This window comes from Annulohypoxylon truncatum (genome assembly GCF_022578515.1).
Source record: "Annulohypoxylon truncatum strain CBS 140777 unplaced genomic scaffold F4807scaffold_2, whole genome shotgun sequence".
Lineage (NCBI taxonomy): Eukaryota > Fungi > Ascomycota > Sordariomycetes > Xylariales > Hypoxylaceae > Annulohypoxylon > Annulohypoxylon truncatum.
In genome coordinates this window covers 1,472,966-1,496,761 of record NW_025953788.1, presented here as the reverse complement: position 1 = coordinate 1,496,761, position 23,796 = coordinate 1,472,966, and the positions used below count along the sequence as shown (strand labels likewise).

General features: G+C 47.7%; 8 protein-coding genes across 8 annotated transcripts; 4 read left to right on the top strand and 4 right to left on the bottom strand.

Annotated features, from left to right (window-relative positions):
- Window positions 1–39: 39 nt before the first annotated feature.
- On the top strand, window positions 40–2,734 carry F4807DRAFT_456070 (Six-hairpin glycosidase-like protein; the record flags this gene model as incomplete). The annotated part of the gene is made up of 10 exons (XM_048000826.1): window positions 40–101; window positions 158–275; window positions 338–402; window positions 459–1,345; window positions 1,406–1,559; window positions 1,622–1,697; window positions 1,757–1,969; window positions 2,031–2,463; window positions 2,517–2,567; window positions 2,628–2,734. 10 exons carry the CDS (start codon window positions 40–42, stop codon window positions 2,732–2,734), a joined length of 2,166 nt encoding a protein of 721 aa, XP_047858948.1.
- A 77-nt stretch (window positions 2,735–2,811) lies between these two features.
- Window positions 2,812–4,674, top strand: F4807DRAFT_128068 (Frag1/DRAM/Sfk1). The gene is made up of 3 exons (XM_047992949.1): window positions 2,812–3,775; window positions 3,836–3,994; window positions 4,056–4,674. Exons 1-3 carry the CDS (start codon window positions 3,240–3,242, stop codon window positions 4,117–4,119), a joined length of 759 nt encoding a protein of 252 aa, XP_047858947.1. The 5' UTR covers window positions 2,812–3,239; the 3' UTR covers window positions 4,120–4,674.
- A 536-nt stretch (window positions 4,675–5,210) lies between these two features.
- F4807DRAFT_127918 (Sodium/hydrogen exchanger) lies at window positions 5,211–7,592 on the bottom strand. Its single transcript, XM_047992947.1, has 3 exons — window positions 7,078–7,592; window positions 6,201–7,015; window positions 5,211–6,149 (listed from the first exon to the last, which is right to left on the bottom strand). The coding sequence occupies exons 1-3, from the start codon at window positions 7,319–7,321 to the stop codon at window positions 5,511–5,513; spliced, it is 1,698 nt and encodes a 565-aa protein (XP_047858946.1). The 5' UTR covers window positions 7,322–7,592; the 3' UTR covers window positions 5,211–5,510.
- Window positions 7,593–8,139: 547 nt separating this feature from the next.
- F4807DRAFT_468312 (MFS general substrate transporter) lies at window positions 8,140–10,501 on the bottom strand (the record flags this gene model as incomplete). The annotated part of the gene is made up of 5 exons (XM_048002591.1): window positions 9,398–10,501; window positions 9,192–9,314; window positions 8,792–9,141; window positions 8,582–8,727; window positions 8,140–8,528 (listed from the first exon to the last, which is right to left on the bottom strand). The coding sequence occupies exons 1-5, from the start codon at window positions 10,121–10,123 to the stop codon at window positions 8,140–8,142; spliced, it is 1,734 nt and encodes a 577-aa protein (XP_047858945.1). The 5' UTR covers window positions 10,124–10,501.
- Window positions 10,502–12,191: 1,690 nt separating this feature from the next.
- On the top strand, window positions 12,192–13,562 carry F4807DRAFT_468310 (histidine acid phosphatase; the record flags this gene model as incomplete). Its single annotated transcript, XM_048002590.1, has 3 exons — window positions 12,192–12,223; window positions 12,284–12,947; window positions 13,017–13,562. The coding sequence occupies 3 exons, from the start codon at window positions 12,192–12,194 to the stop codon at window positions 13,560–13,562; spliced, it is 1,242 nt and encodes a 413-aa protein (XP_047858944.1).
- A 366-nt stretch (window positions 13,563–13,928) lies between these two features.
- F4807DRAFT_127839 (putative short chain dehydrogenase/reductase) lies at window positions 13,929–15,327 on the bottom strand. The gene is made up of 2 exons (XM_047992946.1): window positions 15,027–15,327; window positions 13,929–14,969 (listed from the first exon to the last, which is right to left on the bottom strand). The coding sequence occupies exons 1-2, from the start codon at window positions 15,058–15,060 to the stop codon at window positions 14,230–14,232; spliced, it is 774 nt and encodes a 257-aa protein (XP_047858943.1). The 5' UTR covers window positions 15,061–15,327; the 3' UTR covers window positions 13,929–14,229.
- Window positions 15,328–17,633: 2,306 nt separating this feature from the next.
- Window positions 17,634–20,763, top strand: F4807DRAFT_408030 (uncharacterized protein). The gene is made up of 3 exons (XM_047996410.1): window positions 17,634–17,902; window positions 17,953–18,365; window positions 18,434–20,763. The coding sequence occupies exons 1-3, from the start codon at window positions 17,760–17,762 to the stop codon at window positions 20,623–20,625; spliced, it is 2,748 nt and encodes a 915-aa protein (XP_047858942.1). The 5' UTR covers window positions 17,634–17,759; the 3' UTR covers window positions 20,626–20,763.
- Window positions 20,764–23,433, bottom strand: F4807DRAFT_408024 (voltage-dependent anion channel-domain-containing protein). Its single transcript, XM_047996409.1, has 9 exons — window positions 22,532–23,433; window positions 22,490–22,494; window positions 22,340–22,374; window positions 22,103–22,278; window positions 22,041–22,048; window positions 21,835–21,984; window positions 21,516–21,774; window positions 21,399–21,441; window positions 20,764–21,317 (listed from the first exon to the last, which is right to left on the bottom strand). The coding sequence occupies exons 1-9, from the start codon at window positions 22,805–22,807 to the stop codon at window positions 20,917–20,919; spliced, it is 1,353 nt and encodes a 450-aa protein (XP_047858941.1). The 5' UTR covers window positions 22,808–23,433; the 3' UTR covers window positions 20,764–20,916.
- Between the last annotated feature and the right edge of the window lie 363 nt (window positions 23,434–23,796).

The window sequence follows — 23,796 nt, the reverse complement described above, 5'->3', positions numbered from 1 at the left end:
CATCGAAACTCGAGCCCAACTTTAGTTCAGTCTATAGTCATGGATTTTCTTCTAATTTGTTTCCTATCGCTATTAGTCCTAGCTATTGGGAAGATAGATAGGTTAGTAAGACTGGGTTCCTACGTCTTGGACCTATGGCTAACGTGGTTTAATAAAGGCAAAAGATTGTTACGAAATATAACGTGAGGAGGGAGAAGTTAATCGATAATGCTACTACCCCTTTACAGGTTGGGAATGGCAACTTCGCATTCAACGTGGACAATACGGGGATGCAGGTAACAAATCCTATGTATCGGAAGCTACCTATCGAAAGCATGATACTAATACAAATCTAAAGACCATCCTACCGTTCAACACTCTTTCAAGTTGGGCATGGCATAATGATACCCTGCCTGAGGACGGGTATGTTTGTCGTGCATCGCGTTTTCGCTAAGTAGTCACAACTAAGTCAGATTCAGAGAGAGCCTCAGTGAGTATCACGGAGTAGCGATGATGACACATGGAAAAAATATCTCGTATGATATTCCCGACCCAGAGCTTCCAGAAGTTTCGCAGTGGCTCATATCGAATCCCAACCGTATCAATTTAGGTCGCATTGGTCTGAGGTATCACGGTGCCACCTTGACAGCCTCTGATATAACAGACGGAGTTCAAGAGCTCAATCTATGGAACGGGGTAATAGCATCAACTTTCCAGGTTGCTGGAAAAACTGTTACGGTTACCACCCAAGGCGACTTCGAATCAGATGCTGTAGCCTTCCATATCGAATCCGGGCTTATTGGTTCAGGGGACCTGGAGGTTGAGCTTGACTTTCCTTATCCACCAATTCATACCACGAAATATAAGTACGAAGTTTTCGTCGGCGTTTACGACTTCCCTCTGAACCATAGCACTTCAATTGTTCCGAGTGATAGCACGGACGAGGCGCACATCTACCATGAGTTGCAAGAGACCAAGTACTTCGTCAATCTACGATGGCCTGTCGAAAACGCCCTGGGTCTCTCTAGAATTGAGCCATCAAACTCTAGTGCTATCACGGCACACCGCTATACTCTATCGACGACATCCAAGTTTCGTCATCAGTCCAATGCCATAGACTTCACCGCCCATTTCTCTCCAGATAAGGGAAGGGCCGGATTGCCATCGAATGTCAGAGAGCGCAATTCCGAGGGGTGGCATGAGTATTGGAACGAAGGAGGATTCGTGGATGTTACATCCTCGACAAATCCGAAGGCTGATGAATTGCAGCGGCGTATAATATTATCACAATATCATGTCCGAATCAATAGTGCGGCAAACGGGCAATCGCCCCAAGAAAGTGGGCTTATGAACAACGGTTGGTATGGTATGTACCTATTCATACCCCCGATGCCTTTTTGTCTATCGCAACACTGATACCGCCTAGGCAAGTTTCATATGGAGATGGTGGTCTGGCACAATGCCCATTGGAGCACATGGGGCCGCCAGAAGTATTTTGACGACATATTTCCTAGCCTTTATGAGAGTTTATTGCCATCGTCGCTAGCTAGAGCAAAGGCAATGGGATGGAATGGCGCAAGGTGACATGCCATCTCCTATGAGCATTTAGGGGTTTCCGAGAAGCTAAGGCGATACCGAGCAGGTGGCCGAAGATGACGGAAACAATCACTGGAGTTAGCTCACCAGGCGGCATAAACGGCCTTCTCTTGTGGCAACAGGTGCGTATTAAGATGCCATGAAAGCATTATATGGTTTTGAACTGATAATTCACCTACAGCCTCATCCTATGTATATGGCGGAACTTGCCTATCAAGCCTCACCCACTCGAATAACCCTAGAACGGTGGGATGCTGTTATTAGCGCTTCTGCTGATTACATGGCTTCCTACGCATGGAAGAACGAGAGTTCTGGTTATTTCGACTTAGGTCCGCCTAGTTATGGTGTGACCGAGAACACACCTCCAGGCGAGACTTTGAACCTCGCCTACGAAGTATGTTAATAATACATTGATTGAATCCTATCATGGCATCAAGTTGATAATTCTTTCCGAGATCGCTTATTGGAGGTATGGTCTTGACGTCGCTCAAAATTGGAAAAGACGACTAAACCAGTCCATTCCCGAACAATGGACGACCGTCGCTGAAAACCTTGCTCCTCCACCACAACTCGACGGCCTCTACATTGTTTACGAAGGTCTAAACAGCTCATGGTGGGAAGATACCGAACTCAACGGTGACCCTCGAAGTCTCATCATGCTTCAAGGCATCCTCCCCGACACACCCGCCGTTGACCCTGGCATCGCGTTGAAGACGGCCGACAAGATCTGGGAAGTCTGGACGGACGACAACATCCGTGGATGGGGCAGGCCCGTGTTGGCGATCAACTCGGCTCGAATTGGAAATCCGGAACGAGCCATCTATCACTTAACAGCGTATGACTATTGGGTGTTTGACGATGCAGGTTTTGCTGTGCGTGGAGGTGATGGTGAGTTCATCTGTTGAGAAGCCATGCTGTGTTGTGGGTTAATAATCAAACAGGCGGTACCCCTCCCCCTTTTATGCCTGGTAATGCGGGATTTCTCTATGCTGGTAAGTGTTAAGGTCTCGGTATGGTCCGCACCGCATTAGCATAATTCTGATGATTTATAGTGGCGTATATGGTCGCTGGTTGGAATGGATCAGAGGGAGATACACCAGGATTCCCTAAGGACGGGACCTGGACGGTAAGACACGAGGGCTTGTTGAAGGCACTTTGACATACCTGGTACATAAGTATACCTACCTACTTAGGTAAGGTTAAAAGTAGACGTGGAACGGCAACACATGGATTCGAAGATCGAATCTATATCACGCAACTGATACAACTGTTTTTTCATACTAAATGAGAAGTCGATGCCTTTGGGAAAGGGGAGCAGACTCAATTAAATGCTCAAGGAGCTTTTGCTCCCACAATTACCCCTCCCCCACCAATACGGAACGCCCCACAGTCATTCTGCATTTCGGTAACCAATCAAAATCCTTCAAATGCAGGTGAGTCTACTAGTCTCCGTCCCCCGCCCTCCGTCTGTGTCGGGACGACCCGAGAGTATGACGTAGGGAATAGGCGCGTGACTGTATCTCGATCGTTGTCGTTTTACCAATAAATATCATGAACGTATTTACCTAGAGCAGAAAGTCGTTTTGGTGATTTTTCACTAGTCACCTTGTTGGTTTGAGCGGTGCCCGTTGTCATCCTCAGACCCAGATCTGAGGCATACCAAGATGACGAGAATATGGTACCGCGCATTTCAAGATTTCTTTTCCGTCCGCCGTCTGTGGCTCTTCCCGCTCCTCGCCGGATTTTGTTGGTTCTTAACCCTCACCATCTTACTAGTGCGATGGCTAGCCGTCGGTCGACCTCAATACCCCAAACAGATGAACCCCTACGTACCATTCATCAGCGATATCGCCGCGCATCAATTTAAGCCGGTATTCATCGTCGGGTGCGCGGCGACCGGGATCGCCTTCTTTGGGACAGTCTTTAGCGTGCACCACGTGCGTTATTCGCCAAAATTCTACGGGCTCACAGACGACTTGCCATGGAGGCAGACGACAAGTCTACTTGCGTTAGTAGCTGGTCTGACCGCTGCTGTCAGTTTAATATTCCTCAGTATCTTCGACACGGATGATGCGCACGTGCGACATCGACATCTTCTCATGGGAACATTTGGGGGCCTATTCGTGAGTGCGGTGACTACGACCGCGGTGTGGTGGGATCAGATTTGGGGCCCTGCTGTATTTGTAGGGCTACGGAAATGGTGTGTCTTGCAATACCACGAGTTCCAGAGAGATCTTTTTAGAGTGCTAACTTGACAAAGGTGCATTTTCAATACCTTCCTCGTTCTCTGCCAATTTGGCTGTGGGCTCGCATTTGTGATTCTTATGTACGGTGACCACTTTAAGTCGTCGGGAATCTTAGAATGGTGCCTAACCTATCTGGGCTCATTCTGGTTAGCATCGTTCGTTGGCTATACCATGTAAGTCAATATATCTCGAAAGTCAGGTACTAATCAGAGCTGACATGTGTATACAATAAAGGTTTAGGGAGGGATACGAGCCAATTATTGAGCGGGAAGATGAGAGGCAACCTTTACTTCCTTAAATTTTGTCCCCATCCATTCATACAGCAATGACCTTGGCCAGCGCAAAGCTCCGATACAGCACAGTCAAAGACGCATCTAGAGCCGTGATACGATCAAGTCCCTTATCCACAACCCGCCCATCTTTCTTTCAACTCAATATGAAGCTCAAAGTTGCTTGAGAATTTTCTCGGTCTGATGACTGGAAAAGCCATGATCCCTAGTGCGAAGGATGCTGCGGTGCATATAATGAAGTACCGCAAGAATATCAAGGGGCGTACTCATCCCACATAGAAAGGCCATTATGCCATGATGTCTATAGGTCACCTGCTGGAAAAGAGCTTATTGATAGGCTTTTAGACCCCTTACGGTGCGAGATCCTTTGTAACATGTGGGCTTGACGAAAGTCGAAGTAGAAGAACGCACCGTAGCTACAAGAAGGGTCATATGTCTAGAGAGTGTTCACAAGGTAGCAATAGCATTTAGTTGAGAGTGCTAGGTAGGTATATGTACCTATATCATACAAGCCCTCGGGCTGTTTACATCTTTCATTTTTCCCTTATATATTGATTCTTCGCGATGCTTAGTCTTTCTTAGTAGCCGCATCCTCCTTGGTAGCTTCTTCCTTCTTAGTTGCCTCCTCTGACATCGCCTTCGTTCTGAGAAAGGTAGTGTACGGGGTCGAACCATCGTGCATCTTCGTCCACTCACCTAGTTTGTGGTTGAGTTCTTTGGTGCGTAAGACAAACTCTATGTAAGCGGAATCCGAGTTGGAGTTGGAGCCGCTGCGCTGGTCCTGAGTGTTGGAAGGCATCTTGAACTACCTAGTATTGACGAGGGCGGCGGTGCATATGGTGGTTCTTGTTATCGTTGTTGATATAGTTTGTTAGGTATCTTGTGGCTAGTTGATTATGTATTGTGTGCAAGATGGTGCTAGATGTTGTCTTGTTGAAGTTTCTAGCTGAATGATCTTAGGAGAGACAGGCTATATAGTTTCACAATATCAGAAGCGCCTTCCTGACATACCCATATGTGAACTTAATCAACGGCAGTTGAAGAAGGCATTAACCATTAATGACTGTTGCCTAGGTAGGAGGTATCTACATATATATGATGTCTTCCTCCCTGATTAGGTTGGGGTTTAAGTTTAGATCCTTCATGTTCGTCCGAAATACTCTCAGAAGTGGAAGGAGAAGTTGAGCAAAGAAGGCAGTACCGACTTCAATTTCGACTATGACGTAGCCACCTTGAAATCTTGAATGACGCGACCGAAAAACTTACTTAACTATATGCTTGGGGGAAACGCGTGTCCCAGCAAAGAACTTGGAAAGAATAATGTTATGGGCAGGAGAGCAAATATATTTCCGGTAATTGCGCTTGTCTCTGGAAGCGCCGATATGGCCTGATTATTATATCAGGATACACCCCAAACTCCAAGCACATCTCCTCGTACGGATCTGCCTTGTCTTTGAACACCCTGTTGTAACTGCTCTACTCGCCTCACAATAAGTCCTACTACCAAAGGACCTAATATTGTACATAGCATGATAGCCCAAGTGACAACTAAGAAAATCTCCGAGTTCTTCCCAGCGGTAGTCTGCGCTGTAGAGAATATCTGGTTACTTTCCGCGACCGATGAGATTAAGAAACCTATCTCTCCACGAGCAGTCATCGCACAGCCTAAAATCGAGGCTGGATAGATTGAACGTGGCTTGACCGAGGTACGATCCGAAGAGTCCTGGGTTGTCGTCCGTGTACTTCTTTCCTGATCTGATGGTGAAGAATTTGGGGGTTGTGTTCGACGGGTATGGGCCGTGTTATGAGACGAAGTTGACTTTTCATGAACTTGGGTCCATAGATGAGTTATCTTGGGCTTCAATAACTTCATTGCGGCTGCAAACTTGGCAGATATGGCAGGAGTGACCGATATGCGAAGTAGCCAAGCACCGCATGTCATCTTACCAATTATCATTAGGGCTGTATACACAAGCCCTTTCCAAACAATTGTGCCGTCGAACATTTCGGTAATTGGAATTGAAAATCCTATGGATGCCTTTGATAGTTAGCATGGTGGCGTTATAAATCACCAGGAAGTAAAACCCACAAAGAAGAAGGGCCTTAAAATTCGATGAAGCGGTTGCGAGTAATATTTCTCGAATATGCAAAGCCCAGAGGAGTCAGACTCTTCAGGATCCTGGTTGCGATATTCGGGTGTTTCTGTTCCATTCGAAATTGATGATTCTGCAATTTGGTCCTGACCTTGTATTGTAGCAGATATTGCCGTGGACGCTGCATTGAATCTAGGATGAGGTACCTCTGAGTCCCACCAACTGATTCCAGCGCCGGCGATGTATGCGGCAAAGAGATTAGACGTTCCCGCGTATGTCGACGCGGTAACACAACCCAATAATATCAATGTGTGAATAATCCATGCGATCCTAGCATCCATAAGAAATCGATTCAAAAGTCCGAGTGGACTTTTTGTGCGTGTACCATTTAGCCAGAGAGTGACTGGTTTGGCAATAAACACGCAGGCAATAGGAGCGCATACTGCAAATGCCACTGAAACCAGAAGCGGCCTAACAATGGTAGCAGCGCTGATGGATGCCCCAGATGATCCTAGATTGGAGATGACCTGGACCATGACGAGACCTACAACATCATCCATCATCGCTGCGCTCGTGAGCACTACGCCAAGTCTAGCTTGTATCAGGCCGGTTGAACCAAGAACTGTGAATGTCGTCCCCAAACTTGTAGAGCATAATGCTGCACCAGCTGCGAAGGACTGGAGAGGTGTAGCGCCGCATAGTTTTAGGAGCGCGAAGGAGAGTCCAATGGGCAAGGATATACCGGTGACAGCAACGCATGAAGACAGCAAGAGATTTGCCCTAACAGCTTTCAAAGAGGTTGATAGGCCACCTTCGAGTGTAATTAGCACATTGGATGACTTGAGTATAATTCTCTCAAGAAAATGGACTCACCTTCATATACGATAAGTAACAAGCCAAGGTAGCCCAATTGGACGACAACTTCCTCGGTCTCTACGGTTAGCCATTTGGCACCCGGTGTTCCCCAGGCGATGCCTAGGAATATCTGTCCAAGAAGACCACAGTAAAGGGTATGGTCAAGTACAAAATTGCCCAGGTTGAGGAGGAGTAGGAACGACGTATGGATGAGGATAGTTACGATCCCTGGCTCGTGATATGGTAATGAAGCCGTTGCCATGACGATTAGATGATGTAACCAAAAAAGAGACCCGACGTTAAGGGTGCACCACAAGCCTGTGGTAAACCAAGCTATTCGCAAGCATCAAGTCGTACGAATTGACATTTCAAACCATTTATAGGTCTTAATTGACTCTTTAAACCCCTTTATTTTGGTGAGTGGTGATGAAATCAGGAGGACACCGAGTCAAGTTTGATTGAGTTCAGCTATTAGAATTTATGTGGGGTACGTGGGGTGCCGCTAGGCCCTTCAATTCTTTGGACGATAACTGTAACGTCCGCCATCCCGCCAAATCATCCATTTGAACTTATGCAAATAATAGGTATTCAGATGCCATATTAATAGGCACCTAAGTATTGCTCCTGATATATAATTCTTTCGTCTCATAAAGCCTATCGATTGGATAGTTATTCCTTGATACAGTTGCTTTTTTACAAAATAATGCATGGTTTCCTGAAATCCTTTGGTGAAAATATCCTGCTACTACAGACCCATAAGCTCTAATCCACTATTGTAGGGGACTTAGGGGTACTTACTGCCTTTAGTGAAGCCGAGTTTAGTGGGTTTATCGAGTGGGAAAGCTTTCTATAAATGAATGTTTCCGCTGACTAGGTACATGATTATTACCTAATATCTATCTACAAGGAGTGTTTGTACCTGTTACTTGCATGTGCTAAGTTAATTTGGCGGGATAGCGGGGCAATGATTCTACTCTGCGGACGGGTAAAAAACGATTTAACTCCCGTTTGAAAATCGGTTCGCTCTATTGTTCTATTAATCTCTTATTCTATATTATACATGAACTCCTGAATGCAACTTCAATTTTGTCCCCGTTTTTCCTTCTCGTCATTTACCTTTGGATCTCCCTTTAATCGTACATTTGGGATAAATAAACAGCCCAGGAGGCATACTGCCATCATTGGAACCATCATAACGAACACAGCATGCACACCCCTAAATTTGGCGTCGAGTATCAGGGATTCCCACATTTCCGACTCAGGTTCACCCTTTCGCCATAACCCCTCAATCACGCGAGACCGAATATCTGACGGGATGGTGTCAGACAATCCTGACTTCATGAACTGGTATTGGACCGTAGTTGCAATTGCCAAGCTAAAAACCGACCCGAGCATGCGCATTAGGTTTCGTGTCGATGTCGCTACGGCGCGATCCTCTGATTTGGATAAAGCTTGCAAAGCGACGAGAGCTGTATATTGATCAGCATCTCAAATTCTAGACCATATGGTCACTGATCCTTACCTGGTTGAAGAATAAATCCGACACCAGCACCTTCGATTATCAACGCTATCACATAGACGCCGATAGGAGTCGTCTGCGAAAAGATTACTTTCAAGCCTGCGCCCAACGTCCATAACGCCAACCCGCCGTATATCACAGGACCAGGCCTGCAATTAACTAGTAAGTAAAGGTGCTCCCTAAAAATTCCAGAGGGGCTGGTTTATAGCTTACCTAGCAAGCCTAGACGTAATTTGACCCGCCACTACTCCAGCAATGCTCTGGGTGAGAAGTAGGGGCAGCATTAGCATCGCGTTTTGCAATGGGCTATACCCCCTGACGTCCTGAAAATACATGGGTAAGAAGTACAAGTCTATTTGCCACACTCCATTATACAAAGCGCTTTGCAAGTAGATAACACTCGTCGATACCTGATTGAATAAACGCACTGGTATCATGGGGAGTTTGGCAATCCGAATTTCGACCACACAGAAGAGGATGATGAATGTGCCTCCTAATACCAACAGCGAAATGATGACGGCGTCATTCCATGGGAATGTACTTCCGCCCGAGTTGATGGGTATCTGTCAAGTATTAGTTTAAAGAATACCCGGACATCCGTTAAAGCACTTACTATAAGGAATAGCACACCGGTTACTACCGTGAATAGTCCAAACCAATCTATCTTCCGTATCTTTTCTGACCAACTACCCGTCACAGGTTTCAGGGGTAAGAATACCCACATCAAGGCCATACACTGCATTATTGTTAGTAATCATAGGGTTGGCAAATGGGAAACTGGAAACTGAAAGGATCAACATGTTCTGGGTGTTTACTCACAGCAGTAGCAAGTATTGGAGGGACCCAAAAGATCCATCTCCAACCGTCTCTGGAATTTGCCATGATACCGGCCGCGATGAAAGGACCGGTACTCGCCCCCAAGCCTATGGCAGAGCTCAGTATTCCTTGATATTTTCCGCGATCCTTCAGGCTGACCAAGTCACTAGCGGTAATCTGTACTAGCGAGCTAATACCACCACCGCCAATGCCGCTCAGAGCACGACATGTATAAAGCCATATAACGTTCTGAGCAAATCCGCAGAGGATGTCTCCGACGATGAGGAATCCTATACAGGCCATCAGGACCACCTTGCGGCCGAAGATATCGGATAGGCGTCCGTATAATGGTTGAAATGCCGTTTGGCCCATCACGTAAGCTGTCCCGGTCCATGTAATAGTATTGCCGGCGTGTAACGAAGTCGATATCGATGGTAGGGCAGTAGCTACAGAGTTGATATCGAGGATCGATATGAAATATATCCCAGCCAAACATAAATATGCGGTTATAAGCCGTGGGAATGGCAGACGTTGCGTTTGGTCTTGGAGCTCCGCTGTTGGTCCCACAGCTTGACACTGGACCTCCATCACGGAGCCCTTTTCCGGCGTTGCTGTCGCGGCTTCGAGAGAAGACATGCTTTGAGTGGCCTCATCGTGGTCCATGAGTCTTGGTCCATTCTGTTTGCTATGTTGGTCTGGTCTTGAGATTATCGTGGTAGGTGGGAGCATCGTGTAGAGATTGACTTGCGTTGCCACGTTTATTTCGAAAGATATGAACGAAGCAACCTTCTCCCATTACTCTAGGAGAAGCCTGTGGGTTGGTATTATACTTTATCTATACTGTCTCTCTCGTCCTCAATCAGGAGTTGGCCCTGAGCGCATACTCCCAATTGGAAACACCATGATAAAATACGATACCCCCATGTCCGTGAATCGGCCATTCATAGATATGTAAGCTAACAGATTCCCACGTATCATCGATTCAGTAATCTGAATTCGAGTACATGTGAATCCGAGTACGCCTGCTAGCTCCGGTTGAATCCACATAGAGGGCAACTCGATAATGAAACTCTTCTAGAAGCTGGTTTAGAATACCGCCGTGTCTACTCTGTATATCTCCGTAAGCGATATCTCTGTCTGCTAAGCATGGCTTCTAGGTATCCTGAGTCTCGAACTTCATGGACTGACCGAGACTAAAGCGGGATCGTAAAGATACGGGCATTATTCTATAAACGGCAACTTACTGTATCTAGGTAAGGGGAGCCTTCGTCTGTTTTATATAGTCCACAGGGGCATTGATAATACTTACCAATAAGGACGGGAGTCTATTCAGATTTGTTTGTTTAGCTTATTAATGCTATGTACCTACAGTGCCGAGGTAGATAACTTGAAGCTGGATCTACACACCAGGGGTATTGGCTTCAAACGGTAGCAGAGAATTACATGCATGAAAGTCCCGAGATCCTAAGCTAATAAGTAGAGAGTTTTGAATAGACTACCTAGGTAGATACCTAGTTAGCCTACATGCGGCGTCTATCCCCGACGAGTCAGATGTCACCGCTTAACCCAATGTATTTTTTATCCCTTTTCTGCCCTATCACTTCACCTTAGTCTAACTCTCTATCTTCCAAAATCCCGCTTATAGTGTTCTCGTATGTCTTGAGATCCTTGCTGGTAACTAGGATAACGATGTAAAGTTGAAGCAGATGTCATTGTACTACTGCATAGTAGTAATACACAGGTGGAAGCTCATTCGGGGCTCTACTTCGTTTGGCTTAGTAACTTCTCCAATCAAGGCCAAACCCTAGACAGTAACGACCGCTTCACGGCCTCTTATGCGGTTTCTAGAGCCGGAATCATTAGCGATAAGCTTATATCTTAGCCGCTGCAACGTCACTAAAATAGACTTTATATACGCCTACCCTCTTTGGGTAGGTGCTGGTATTCCAAACCGCATCAGGCAAATCGTCACACGACAGTGTTTCCATTCGACGTAGCTCAACCCAGCGTCGCATAAACCAATGTGCTATGAACTAATATGATATGTATGATTGGGTCTTTCGTAATGTTCTCTGCAACCTAAAGGGTCCAACCGATCTGATCTACAAGGTTTCAATGATGCTACTGGCGGTAGTAATCATCCTAAATAGGAGAGATCTCACAAACTCCGGTATTAAATCAGATAAGCTACGTTGTGTCGCATTACAATATGCTGTATGACGGCCCGAGACGAGTAATATTGATACCTTAAGTACCTAGGTAACTGAAGTTACCCAGGTTATCTATCATGTTACCTTGTTCCTTGGCCCATGTGTATCCAGTGTCATTTGTTTACTCTTCGACGTCGAAATGATTCCAGCCACCTAGGTAAGTATTTTCACAATATTATCTTTGTAAGGACTCTGTAATCGCGATTTCTCGTCCTAAGCGGATGCTAACATACCTAGTCATTCTACGAAAAGAGCCTACTGACTTCTGTGGGATATATTTCAGCTGCCCGCTTAGGACTAGAACTTCCAAGAGGTGTCAATGAATGGCCGAAAGCGCTGTCTATCCTGTCTTGTAAGCTAGGCGTGTCAGGAGTATGGTAAACTGCGAATATTTTCCTATGCTTCTAACATCTAGCAATGATTAACGAATGGGCTCTCTAATGATCACCGACGTAGTCGCCGTGGTGGATTGGATATGTACCTGGGTAGGTAGATACATAGGTAGATATATATCATATAATATATTAAATCTCGTTCATATAGATTTACCTTCTATCAGCTCCGGAGAACTCACTCGACATACTACCATGGCTCAGCTCGATCATTCAGCAAGTTTCTGGTTTCTCGGTCTCTTCTGTCTGAAACCCTACGCTTAGGCGACTCTCTATTCGCCTTATAGTTTTAACCCTCTTGAGCACCTGGGCCGAGTATCTCCGTATCTCGAACCCCGCGATGCCCAACCCTCTTCGCCGGATGCCCCGCAAGGTTGCACAGTTGCTCGCGCTGCCTACCTATCTCGCCATGGCGCTATCAATGTAAACGATGACGATTACGAGGACTGGATCGAACCGTTCCTATCAAAGTTTCAGAACCACACAGGCACCGACTGGACCAAGATATCGCCTTTGAACTTCCTAGTCGATTATGTCTCACCGTTTGCACTCGGTGCTGAGCCGGAGACGCCGACAAGGATCGGCGAGTTGGAAGCCGCACAGCTCGCTACCGACATCACCATACAATATCCGAATTTAATAATACCCTCTCGGGTGTGGGCTTCGTCCCCGCCCCGAACATCTATCTCCGGACAAGCGTTTGCGCGGGCACTCCAAACAGACAATAACCCCATAAATCTCATCAGCGTCACTGAGGGAAACTACGGCGGCGCCAATAGCTTGGTGCCGTACCAAGCATGTCCCGCATACCGCGAGGGAAATGACGAGGCCAAAACGTACCGGGAGCTGTTCACCAAGCCTATTAAAGCGCGGTTCAACTCCCTAGCGCCCGAGTACAACTTCACCACCACCGACGTAGTCGGAATGCTGCTGCTCTGCGGCTACGAATCCGTCATCCGCGGCACCTCTCCGTTCTACAACCTAGAACTGTTTTCGCCGAACGAGTGATTAGGCTGGGAGTACGCCGACGACATACGGTACCACTACGACGTGGGCTACGGAAACCCGCTCTCCGGCACCATCGGATTTCCGTGGTTCAACGCCACGGCCGAGCTGCTGATGCGCGAAAGCGACGCTGAGGATTTGTACGTGAGCTTTTCGCATCGCACGCTCCCGACCATGGCTTTCGTCGCGATGGGGCTGTTCAACAACTCCGCGTTTGGAGGGAGCGCGGAGACGATTAATGATACGATGCCGCTGGATCGCATTAACCCGCGTCGGGCGTGGAGGACCTCTGAGATAACGCCTTGTTTGGGAAACTTGGCTTTTGAGAAATTGGCCTGTAAGGGGAGTTACGGGTTTACAGACGGTGATTATTATCGTGCGCTGGTGAACCATGCACCGCAGCCATTGCCAGGATGCACAGATAAGCCAGGCAGCAGCTGTTCGAGAAGTAGCTTCGAGGCTTTTATCCAAGAAAGGGCGGGAATGTTTAGTAGGTTTTCCCAAAGGTGCCAGGTCGACTATGATAATAGCACGGATATTGTTTCGTTCTACGAAGATTGAGTTAGGGAATTACATGTGAAAGTCCCAGGGACAAATTTCGTTCAGGACCCTTGCCCACATGGCACTCAACAATTAATGGGCAGTACTTACTGTATCGGTATCCATGAAGCGAAGAAGCAGCCCTGGAGACGAGATAGCGATTAATACGCTAAGGTCGAGTGGGACAACCGCTATAGTTCAGGGAACTCGACCGCTGAGCAAAGCGCCTAGCGGTGCGAGATCGTCTATCATCCATTAAGTAGCACTTAAACAGATGTCTAGCCGATACAAATAGCCAAAGGCAAATAAAAAGAACAATAACACGGAGAACATCTTTCATTGAATTAAAAATGATTATCTCCATAATCATGAATATTCCGTAGAATGATCGTATGTAAGTCTGTTATTCCGCGGTGACCATAGCGAGAGAGAATAGCGTTCGGTCGCTAATAGAGTTTGCGGAGTAATCGACAGCCAATGATTCGGAGATAGTCTTCCAAATAGGGAAGGTAGAGATAGTGGCGCACTTTGCTAGTAGTCTCATAATCCAGGCTTTCCTTCCATGGTTCATTCCAATTCATGTCTGGTAACTAGGACTTAAATACCCAGATTTACGATATTGCACAGGTATCTTGATGATATTCGGTGCGCGTGAAGTTATTTCCAACGCCGTAGGAGAAGCGAGGCTCTACCACGGCAAAACACCTCCGTCAACATCCACCATGCCATTTTTCTCAATATCAACATCTCTCTTTCCTTGAATGATATCGACAAGAGCAACAGCCGGCTCCTTCGGGTCCCGCGCACCGCCCTTTCGACGCATCTCGCGACCTGCTTCTCCAGTCAAGTTGGTAACGCACCAACCCGGATTAAAAGCAAGAACTCTGCATCCCCAGTCGGCGTAGTTGTACCTATGGCAAGCCGCTAACATGTTGAGGGCAGCCTTGCTCATACGGTACGGGTCGCCCCGTATGGCGCGGTGTTCGAAGTTAGCGTCCAGCCGTTTCGTCACGGAACCCTGCCCGGACGAGACGTATATGACATATGGTTTAATCGCTTTCCTGAGAAGCGGCTCCAACGTTTCCGTCACCATCACTTGACCGATGACATTTGTTTCGAAGGACTGGCGGAGAGCAGCCAGCCTGTCAACCTGTTGATAGACGATGACTCCAGCATTGTTTATCAGCACGTCCAATTTTCCGAATTGGGTATCTATCTGCTCTTTGGCGGCCTGAATCGAGGTTTGGTCGGTCACGTCGATCTGGAGCACCGATATCGAGCCTTTCAATGAATCACCGTGAGCTAATTGCAAGCTTTCCAGAGCCTTTTGACCTTTCTCCATCGATCGACTACCAAGGAGGACATGGAAATTGGCAGATGCGCTTGATAGAGCGACAACGGTCTCATAGCCGATGCCGCTGTTCGCACCTAGAGTCAAGATCAATGTGTTTGTCATAGAATATTTCTCTCTATTGATAGTCTTACCAGTAATGAGAACTATGGTCTTATCGGAAGCCATCTTAGACACGATAGGGGATGTGGGATGAACAGCGTTTTTATTAAATTAGCACAAAGGTGGAACAGAAAGTAAGCCGTATGGCCTTTTCTACCAAAGGCTTCTTTCCAGGATACCAGCTGTATTAAATCCCCAAGATCATCTAGCTAGGCAAGTAACTAAGGTAGCTACGTGATATGAAGTCTCGGACTACGGAAAATAATGGTAAGGCTAAAGTCCGTTAACTGCGGACCTATGTGAGGCTATGTGTATTGCAGCTCACACAGCAATCGATATCCGCAAATGGATTTAATCAATTCACGACAACAAAAAATGAAACGATGTTCGGCCAGCTATGTTAACTCCGGATGTCGTGTGGTCGACGCCATGCATAGGTATTCAGCTAGGACGACACTCCGAAGGAAACATGGGATAATCAACAATACAGGCATTTCCAATGCGACAGTATTCTGGCGATATTCGAATCTTTACCGCCAATAATAGCGAAACAACTCAAGGCCTACGAATGCCAAAGAACCTGCTTCCTTAATTAGTAAAATGCATCAGAATTTAAGGGGCAATAGTGAGACTTATCCCCAACGATTAGGGGGCTGCCTCTACTCAGCTAGGAGTAGAGAGCAGCCTGGACTACCCCCATTGGCCTGTCCTTCCAACCATAGTCCATACATCTCTAAAAGCGCATTTTGCACTTTCGGCACCCGCGGGCTAATCGAGACGATGCCGATCGATTCGCAGGAATCAGATCCGGACAAGTACTAAACTTTGACTCCAACTCGAGATGGGTCCCGGCTCTGCTCCCTGCGAAGAGTGACATCAACCGAATCGCCTAGTTGCAGGTGCCTTATTTCAACCCCCCAAACCAACCGCCCACATCCCAAGCCATCATCGACGAATCCCTTGGTAGAAACCGGCGAATCGCATCACCTCAATAGCACCGATCCTAGTCTCGGGAGAAGCTCTTTCCGTTGAACGCACTGCCCACGTGGACTAGTTTTTGATTCCTCCCCTGTCGAGCTCAGGTGAGCAGCGAGGGGGGCATTTCCGTACGGCCAAAAAACATCCGTAAAAGCCGCACTGCCATCTCTCCTCTGTCCAGGCTTGGTAGAGGCGAGGGATGCCCGTCGATCGCCGTTAAAACGGTCGACGAACAGGTTTTGGCGTCTTCCGTCATCGTGGGACGGGGCCCACGAGAGGAAGTTGATGCGCCTGGTCGGACCTCATGCAATATGTCGCATCGGTGGCGGTTGCCGAGATGCGATGTCGGGAGTTGTAGCAAAGCTGGAGGGTGGAGTGGATGGGTTCGTCGCGGGTTAGACAAAGTCGGGTTTTACACCGACAGCTGCTGACAACTAGATTGTGACCTAAGATGAGAGGGGTCCGAGAACATATAACATGGCAGCGAAGTTATGTCAAGAAGCCCTAGGCGAATTTCTGTTGTAACCGCATGGTCGTCACTCGCGCAACCTAGTCAAAAGACGGCAGCGCGAGGGTTTCCGCGAGCTATACCAACGATGGTTGGGAGGAAATTGCCGTCAGGTTCTGACTGTATGTAGCCGATGTTACATTCTTCCCAATCAATCTCGATGGCACAGGCAATACCATGAAGGATGACGCCATGTCTAGTCGACAGCAGCAAACCACTGAGAAACCCATCTTCCACCCTATGCAGCCCTGGAAAACTTCGCCGACACGGTAACAAACGACCAGAGTATATGTTCCAGCGGCACAAAGCTGACGAGCGGCTCCAGTCCAGGAGCTCTTACCTGCAAGACTCATAGCAGAGGCCCTCGCACGCACGAAGGCGACTGGGGTCCAACCTCGCCCTTCCACCCCTCGAAACCCCGATCTGCCAAACCTACTTTTCAGCAGGGCGAGGCATCACAGATGTAACTAGCGGCTTATAAGGCGAAGTACAGACAACTATAAACGCAAGACTTGGAACCAAATAGAAACTTAGGGTTAAGTTCCGAAACACCATTCCCCAGATCGATCCGTAGACCAGATCCAGCTGGCCACCTTCGCACGACGATCCACACGCGGCATTACTCATCAGATCCCTTTCGATCCCGAGCAGCGACGTGTCGTGCGAGGCTGTTTTTAGAATCGACCTAGGGGACCAAGGTCATTCCTTTCGGAAAATGGGAATCGGAGGACTGTGGAGTAGGCGTCGTGCGAGTTTTGTAGGACTCAATCCTCCCGACCAGCGAGAGGATGCGAGTGAAAGAGCTGCATATCGAGGGGATTCGATGCGATTGGGGATGAATTGATTCGTATCTCGGATTGGACATCTACTGTGGACTCGTCTCCAGCAAGGGATTGGGAAGCTGGTGGCGGAAGTTGTAGAGGTGTACGAAGTATGATGATTGGTGGAAGTGAAAGAAAGTAAATAAATTGAAAGTCGCGTCGAATTTTAAAGTACGCGTTCCGAGGTCTGCTGGTTGCACGGAGTAATTAAGTATCTATCTTACTAAGCACCCTTGCATAAAAGCATTTCTGGAGCTCTTGGTTGCATATTACAGAATATGTATCTACCCCATACTCCAACACTCCGATAACGTCAATCGTCATGTTTAACAAATCATTCAACTTCATCCATGAAAACACATTCAAAGGGCTATATTGGAATAAAATGTGAATTTAATTTAATCTAAAACACTCTCTGCCTCTTGTATGATTGTATTCTCGTCGTTATAGATAAGGCCATGATGGAGAACCAACAAGTCGACGGACAGCATGGATCCTTGGTATCGGCCATCGAGAAAACTGGATTGAAGGCGTTTCAACCTTCAAGCGACGAGGCATCTCGTCTAGAGGGTCAACGAGAATTCAGCGCTTTACTATCGAGGTATGTGGACGTATCTAGAATCAACATATCCTCTAACCCCATCTTTACAGAACCAAAACGGTAGCACTTATGTCTTCCCTAACTAAATTGACCCAGCCGGACCGTGTCCCTGGATGGCTTCGAATTCATCTGATGGATGTCCTCACTTTGCTTCCTCAGAGACCTGATGGAGTACGGGCTGCTTTGGAGTTCGTCTTTTCTGTTCATCCGTCAAGCACAGTAAGGATCTCTGAGGCTGCAACGCCTCAAAAGAGAGGAGCCAATATCACCATGGAAGCTCTCAAGCTGGCTTCTAACTTGTTATCTGCACCGCCTACCACGGTTTCTCCAGACCAATGGTACACCGGTATCGCACCACAACTTCTAGCTCTCCTTGACGGAAAGGAGGGGCCGGACCTCGTGAAGGCTGCCGCTTACGTTATCGGGTTTGGTGTGCTGGGGAGGAAGCAATTCGGGGCTCCTGGTAAGAATTACGAAATAATATTATAAAGGGGCAAGACTTGACGATATATTTACTAACATCAAATCCAGGAACACCCGGATGGAAAGCATTCGCTGAACCATTGCTCACTAAGATAAATACAAATTTATCTCAAGAACCTAAAGCCGAGCCTCTCGTATTTAGTGCTGGTCCAGATGAGGTTGTCGATCTACGGAAAGAGGTTGTTCTGGTAAGACCAGATGAGCTATATACTGCGCTGAAACGCTTATCATCTCTACTTGACTCGCATCCGAACCCAGGCTTGACTAAGAGGCTTCTTTCGCCTTTAATGTCATCTTTGTGGACAATATCGACGTGGCCACCTACAACTAAGGAATTCGACGAGCGATATCGTTACCCAGCCACCACCCTTCTACGAATCTATTTAAAACTTTCAGGATCTCCAGAGAAATTTCAAGCACTTCTCGACAATCTTCTTGCGAATGGAAGTGTAGATGCGTCCAAACCCAGATGGATCTATGATTTGGTGGGTGACTCTAACCTCCAGGTAAAACGATTACGAGGGGATGCAAATGCCGTAGATCTAGTATCGAATCTAGGTCTCTTGGAGTCCAAATCCGATGATTTCGTGGAACTTCTGCAATCAGTTGGAACCGATTCAGATATATCGGCACTGTTTCTCAATCTACTTCGTAGCTCGCTTGGACCGGCGGAGACTGTTCACGAGATTAAAATAATTCCCGAGGCCGAACCAACAAAAGACCCAACGATCCAGCTCACTCAGGCGAAGGTGCTACAAAAAATGATGGAGAAGGAGGCGTTGTCCGATAAGCTAGTCACGGGCTGGAAACAAGTACTTGAACTTGTGAGCCAATTTCTAGATCGGTCGCAAAGTTCATCGACGGCAGCAAACGACGATACAACGTCTCTAGCGCTTAGTCTGTTGAATCTTGTGGTTACCGCCCCTGGTTTCCAGAAGTCGAATGCTCCTACAGATATTATTGAATCTATCGAGAAATCTCTCGAAGGGATTAGCAAATCGCAAGACACGGATGTATCACAGACAGCCCGCAACCTCTCACTCCTTCTCAAGTATCGAGACTCTCTAGACGACCCCTCTGAACAGACGACGGCGCCAACAGACCGTCAAATAGAAGACCGCAAAACCTACAACTTGGCCATATCATATATCACGCAAGCAGACTCGCCTCCGCCAGTGCGCACCGAGGGTCTAAATCTTTTATCCGGGTTAATACGAGCCAGCAGCCCTATCCTCGACATCCAAGCCACGCTTGTGCTCTTGTCGTCTCTCCTAAACGAGGATGACGACTACATCAACCTAACGGTCGTGAGGCTATTTGCGCAACTAGCCGACAAACACCCTCGCTCGACCACGAAAGAAATTCTAGACCATTACGTCGACGCCAACGAACAAGAAACAACCGACGCTCGTCTCCGCTTCGGCGAAGCATTACTCCAAGTAATCCAACGCCTAGGCGAAACCTTCTCCGGCGAGATAGCCAAGCAAGTCGGCGAAGCCCTCCTCTCCATCGCAGGCCGGCGCGCCCACCGTCCCAAAACCAAAGCCAAGCAAGAGCGCCAAGAACGGCTCCAACAGCTGAAAAACAAAGCCGCCCGCGACGCGTGGCAAGGCGAGGTACCCACCCTCGCAGACTCAGACGACGAGGAATCACAAACGGAAGAAGAGCGCGCGCGCAACGAGATCATCGCGCAGATCGTGTCCGGCTGGGACAGCAAGCGCGGCGCGGAAGATATCCGCATGCGCGCCTCCGCGCTATCCCTCTTCTCCGCCGGCATCGAGACCAACATATCCGGCCTCGGCGCCCCTCTCGTCCAAAACGCGGTCGACCTGTGCCTCAACGCGCTGGCCCTCGAGTCAGGTCCCGAGACGGGGATCTTGCGTCGCGCCGCTATCGTGCTTATCCTGCACGTCGTACGCGCGCTCGCGGACGCGCGGGAGAGCGGTAAAAGGAGTCTCGGCTTCGCGCTCGCGGAGCAGAGTCGTGCGGAGATTGCGAGGGCGCTTGAGTATGTCGCGCAGACGGACACGGATGGGCTTGTGCGCGAGCACGCGCGCGATGTCGTTGAGAGCTTGCATAATTGGCGGCTGAGTGCTCTGGTCCCTGCTGCGTCTGAGGTCCGCGGCGACGGCCCGGCTGCGCTTACGCGGTTGGCTGGGTTGGATATCGGGGTTGATGCGCGGCCGAGCTTGCCTGCGCTGGAGCCGGGTGTGAGGCCGAGGATTGAGGAGGTGGAGTGAGTGCCTACCTATCTAGATAGTCTGATGGTCTAGGTACTAGGTAGGTAGCGTGACATTTTATATGAAACACTCGAGAGACGTTATTAAAAAGTGTTACTTACGTTGAATTCGCTATAGCACGTAGCATTGGTAGATATTGGTTTCGCAATAGGCTTTATTGTAACTTAAAATCAACGTATTCACATTTGGGTATCATTACTCGCTGATCAGCATCGCTTTGTCAAAATCCTACGATAGCCCGTACGATCTAGTCCAAATAGCAAAACAGTTTTCCATACGGTTCCCGTTCATCTACTCGTCCTCCAGCCCCTTCGGCCATAGTAGTTCCCTATTCCAAAGGCACCGTAGCATCCTGGCAAGGACAAGTGCCCAAACGACGATTAGAATAGCAGCCATGACGCATCCGCAGATACGGAGCCCGTTGCTACCTAGAGCTGTAGCCAATGCCAGAGTTGCGGTAACGAGAGCCGTGTTGGGGAATACGAAAGACCACCAGGTCATCTGGAAAGGCATCTTACGCTCGGGACGTACGTATTTCCATAACGAACCGACTGATACCAGGAAGAACCAGATGCTGAGGCCCCATAGCCATATCCCTATGATCGTCGAAAGTAGTCGTAAGATGATGATGCTGTGAGTCGAACCTTGGAAGCTATCTGGGATGACCACTTGAGCTTGTTGTCCGAGGGAGACTGTTATATGTCAGCTCTGGGACTCGCTATGGCCCAAGCTGTAGAAAGGAGCCCTGGAAAGTTGTGAATTGGAAACCTCACCTATTCCAGCCACTGTAAAACCGCTAGGTCCAATAGAGATGAACTACCAAGAAAGCAGCGTTAGTATAGTCATTCATATAAAAACCACTTAGTTTGCTCCATTCATCTATTACCTACCACACCAGGTCGTTGCTCATCTCGAGGTAGCTTTTGGGTCATAAGACGGTAGATGAACGCAGCACATATCATGAAACTGATCAAGAATCCGGTGCCTTGTACCGCTATTGCGCACATCCCTATTGCTAGCCTGTTAATCGGCGGGTTTCCCGAAACTATCTGATTTGCTGCTATGAGGGTACTAGCGAACGGCGCAGATAGGAGTAGAGGGTATCCTGGGAAAACCCAGACTGGTGTCATGGTATGAATGGGAAAGATCCTTTAGAAAACAGGTATCGTTAGAGACGGCCAAGCACTCAGACCGGAACATGTTGCTCACTGGGTTGACCATAAGATGAGATACATGCCGGCGCTCGCTAACACGCTGACGATGATGTAGATCCAGAATAGCCATTCCATTGTATGTTGAAGCCAAGGTCCAGTCATGGGAATTCCATATTCGCAAGTGTTGATCAAGATAGTTGCGGCACTGTTACCATGGTTAACCAAGGCGTAACGATAGCTCTGAAATCGCGAACGACTTACGACACGACCTATTTTCAAATACGTAAGCACTACCGTACGTCAAGGATAGGAAGCGAGCTTACCACAGACGGGATGAAAAGAGATTCCATCTGGTCCAAAAACGAGTGCATGAAACTCCCAGGGACCATGACGAATCTCATTGTGATCAAGACACAGTTCATGATGAATAGGCATATGTTAAAGAGGAAAAAGACAAGCCCGATATACCATAGCCAGTCAGCCTGGTACGGAGTCCATACTATTCCATCGACTATCAGATTTATGCAACCTTGCCATAGTCGAGAATAAGTGATACTCACTGGAGTAGAAGACGTTAGCAACGCCGCCGGTTGCCTGAGTTGGTAGTTGTTGAGCATTCGAAAGATAGCAGGGACGGTATAATCTGATAGAAGTTTAACAGCTCAGCTTACCATAGTCTAAATCAGAATTAGCGGTTAAGTCGTTTACACATAGTTAAATTTGTCGAATTAATGACATTTATCTCAGCATACCATCGTGAACCAGGTCCATTGATGACAGCATATCCTATCACGAATTCCAATCTTCTTTCCTCTTCTCGGCTTTCTAGCATTTGAGATCATCTTAGCCAGGCTTTCAGCATTCGGTTGTCCGAGGAAAGGAACAGGAGGCGGTCTCATCCCTTGCTGTTCTCGATGCGAAATCGAAAAGGCGGGCGAACCACCTCTATTAAAGTAGTCTTCGCCAGGTGTCACATAGCCGTTGATGGCAGTCTCGATATCAATCTGACTGCTCATAGCTCTGGACATTTTGACATGCAGAAGTCGTCCGGAGTCCGAGCGAATAGCCTGGATATTATGTAAATGCCGACGAGTAAGACAGGTTCGACATGAGCTAATGCCGAGTGAAAGTTGACGAGGGTTGTCAGGAATACCACGAGGTGAAGTATGACAGAGCCGACGTTTGAAATAGACATAGTACGGCCTCGGATGCTACCGGAAGCGGGAGAAGAGTTTGCGTCAGAGAGAGAGCGCGAACCTCCGAGAGGAAAGGAATTTAAACACCTCTATAGGTGTGGTAGAATAACCCGTTCCAACCTCTAGGTACCTAGTAAATCTAGTAGGTATAGTACGCTAGTCTTCACTTTGCCCCCGGGTGTTGATGGTGGATGCGGGTGGATGCTACATAAGACTTGGATCTTTGCCGGATCAGCGTCGTCGGCCTCTGAGAGAATGTAACCTTTGGTGCTTCTGGTACTACTGAGTCCTTATGGTTGTGAGCCGGGATCGATTACGAATGAGTGAATGAATGAGACCGTCTATAAGATTTGTGACTAGTAGTGTATAGAATTCTCGGCTGTGACGATAGACGGTGAGTCGGTAATGTTGTTCGTTACGTGCTAATTTTTGTGTCTATGTTGGTAAGAGGAAATAGCAGCAAGAGAACCGGTGAGTCCCTACCTATACTTAGTACCAGGGCTGTGTATTGTACCTGTAGTAGACTTCGGCTGGGTACATGGGTAGGTATCTTATCGTTGATGGAAGGCCAATGAGAGTTTCACTTCAGGGAAAGCCCCTCATAGTCTCTTCGAGTTAGTGCCGGGTATGACGGCATAGTGCATGTTTGTACAATAAACCCTCTATTTGCATGTATATCTTTGTCCATGGTCAATAGGTATCAACATCACACAAAGGATATATTTTGACCAATTGCTAAGTATCTTAATCCCGTGATTCCAGGTACACTCATCAGTTTGAGTGTGACAATGAGGTTGGTTGCCGAATATTGAATGCAGTAC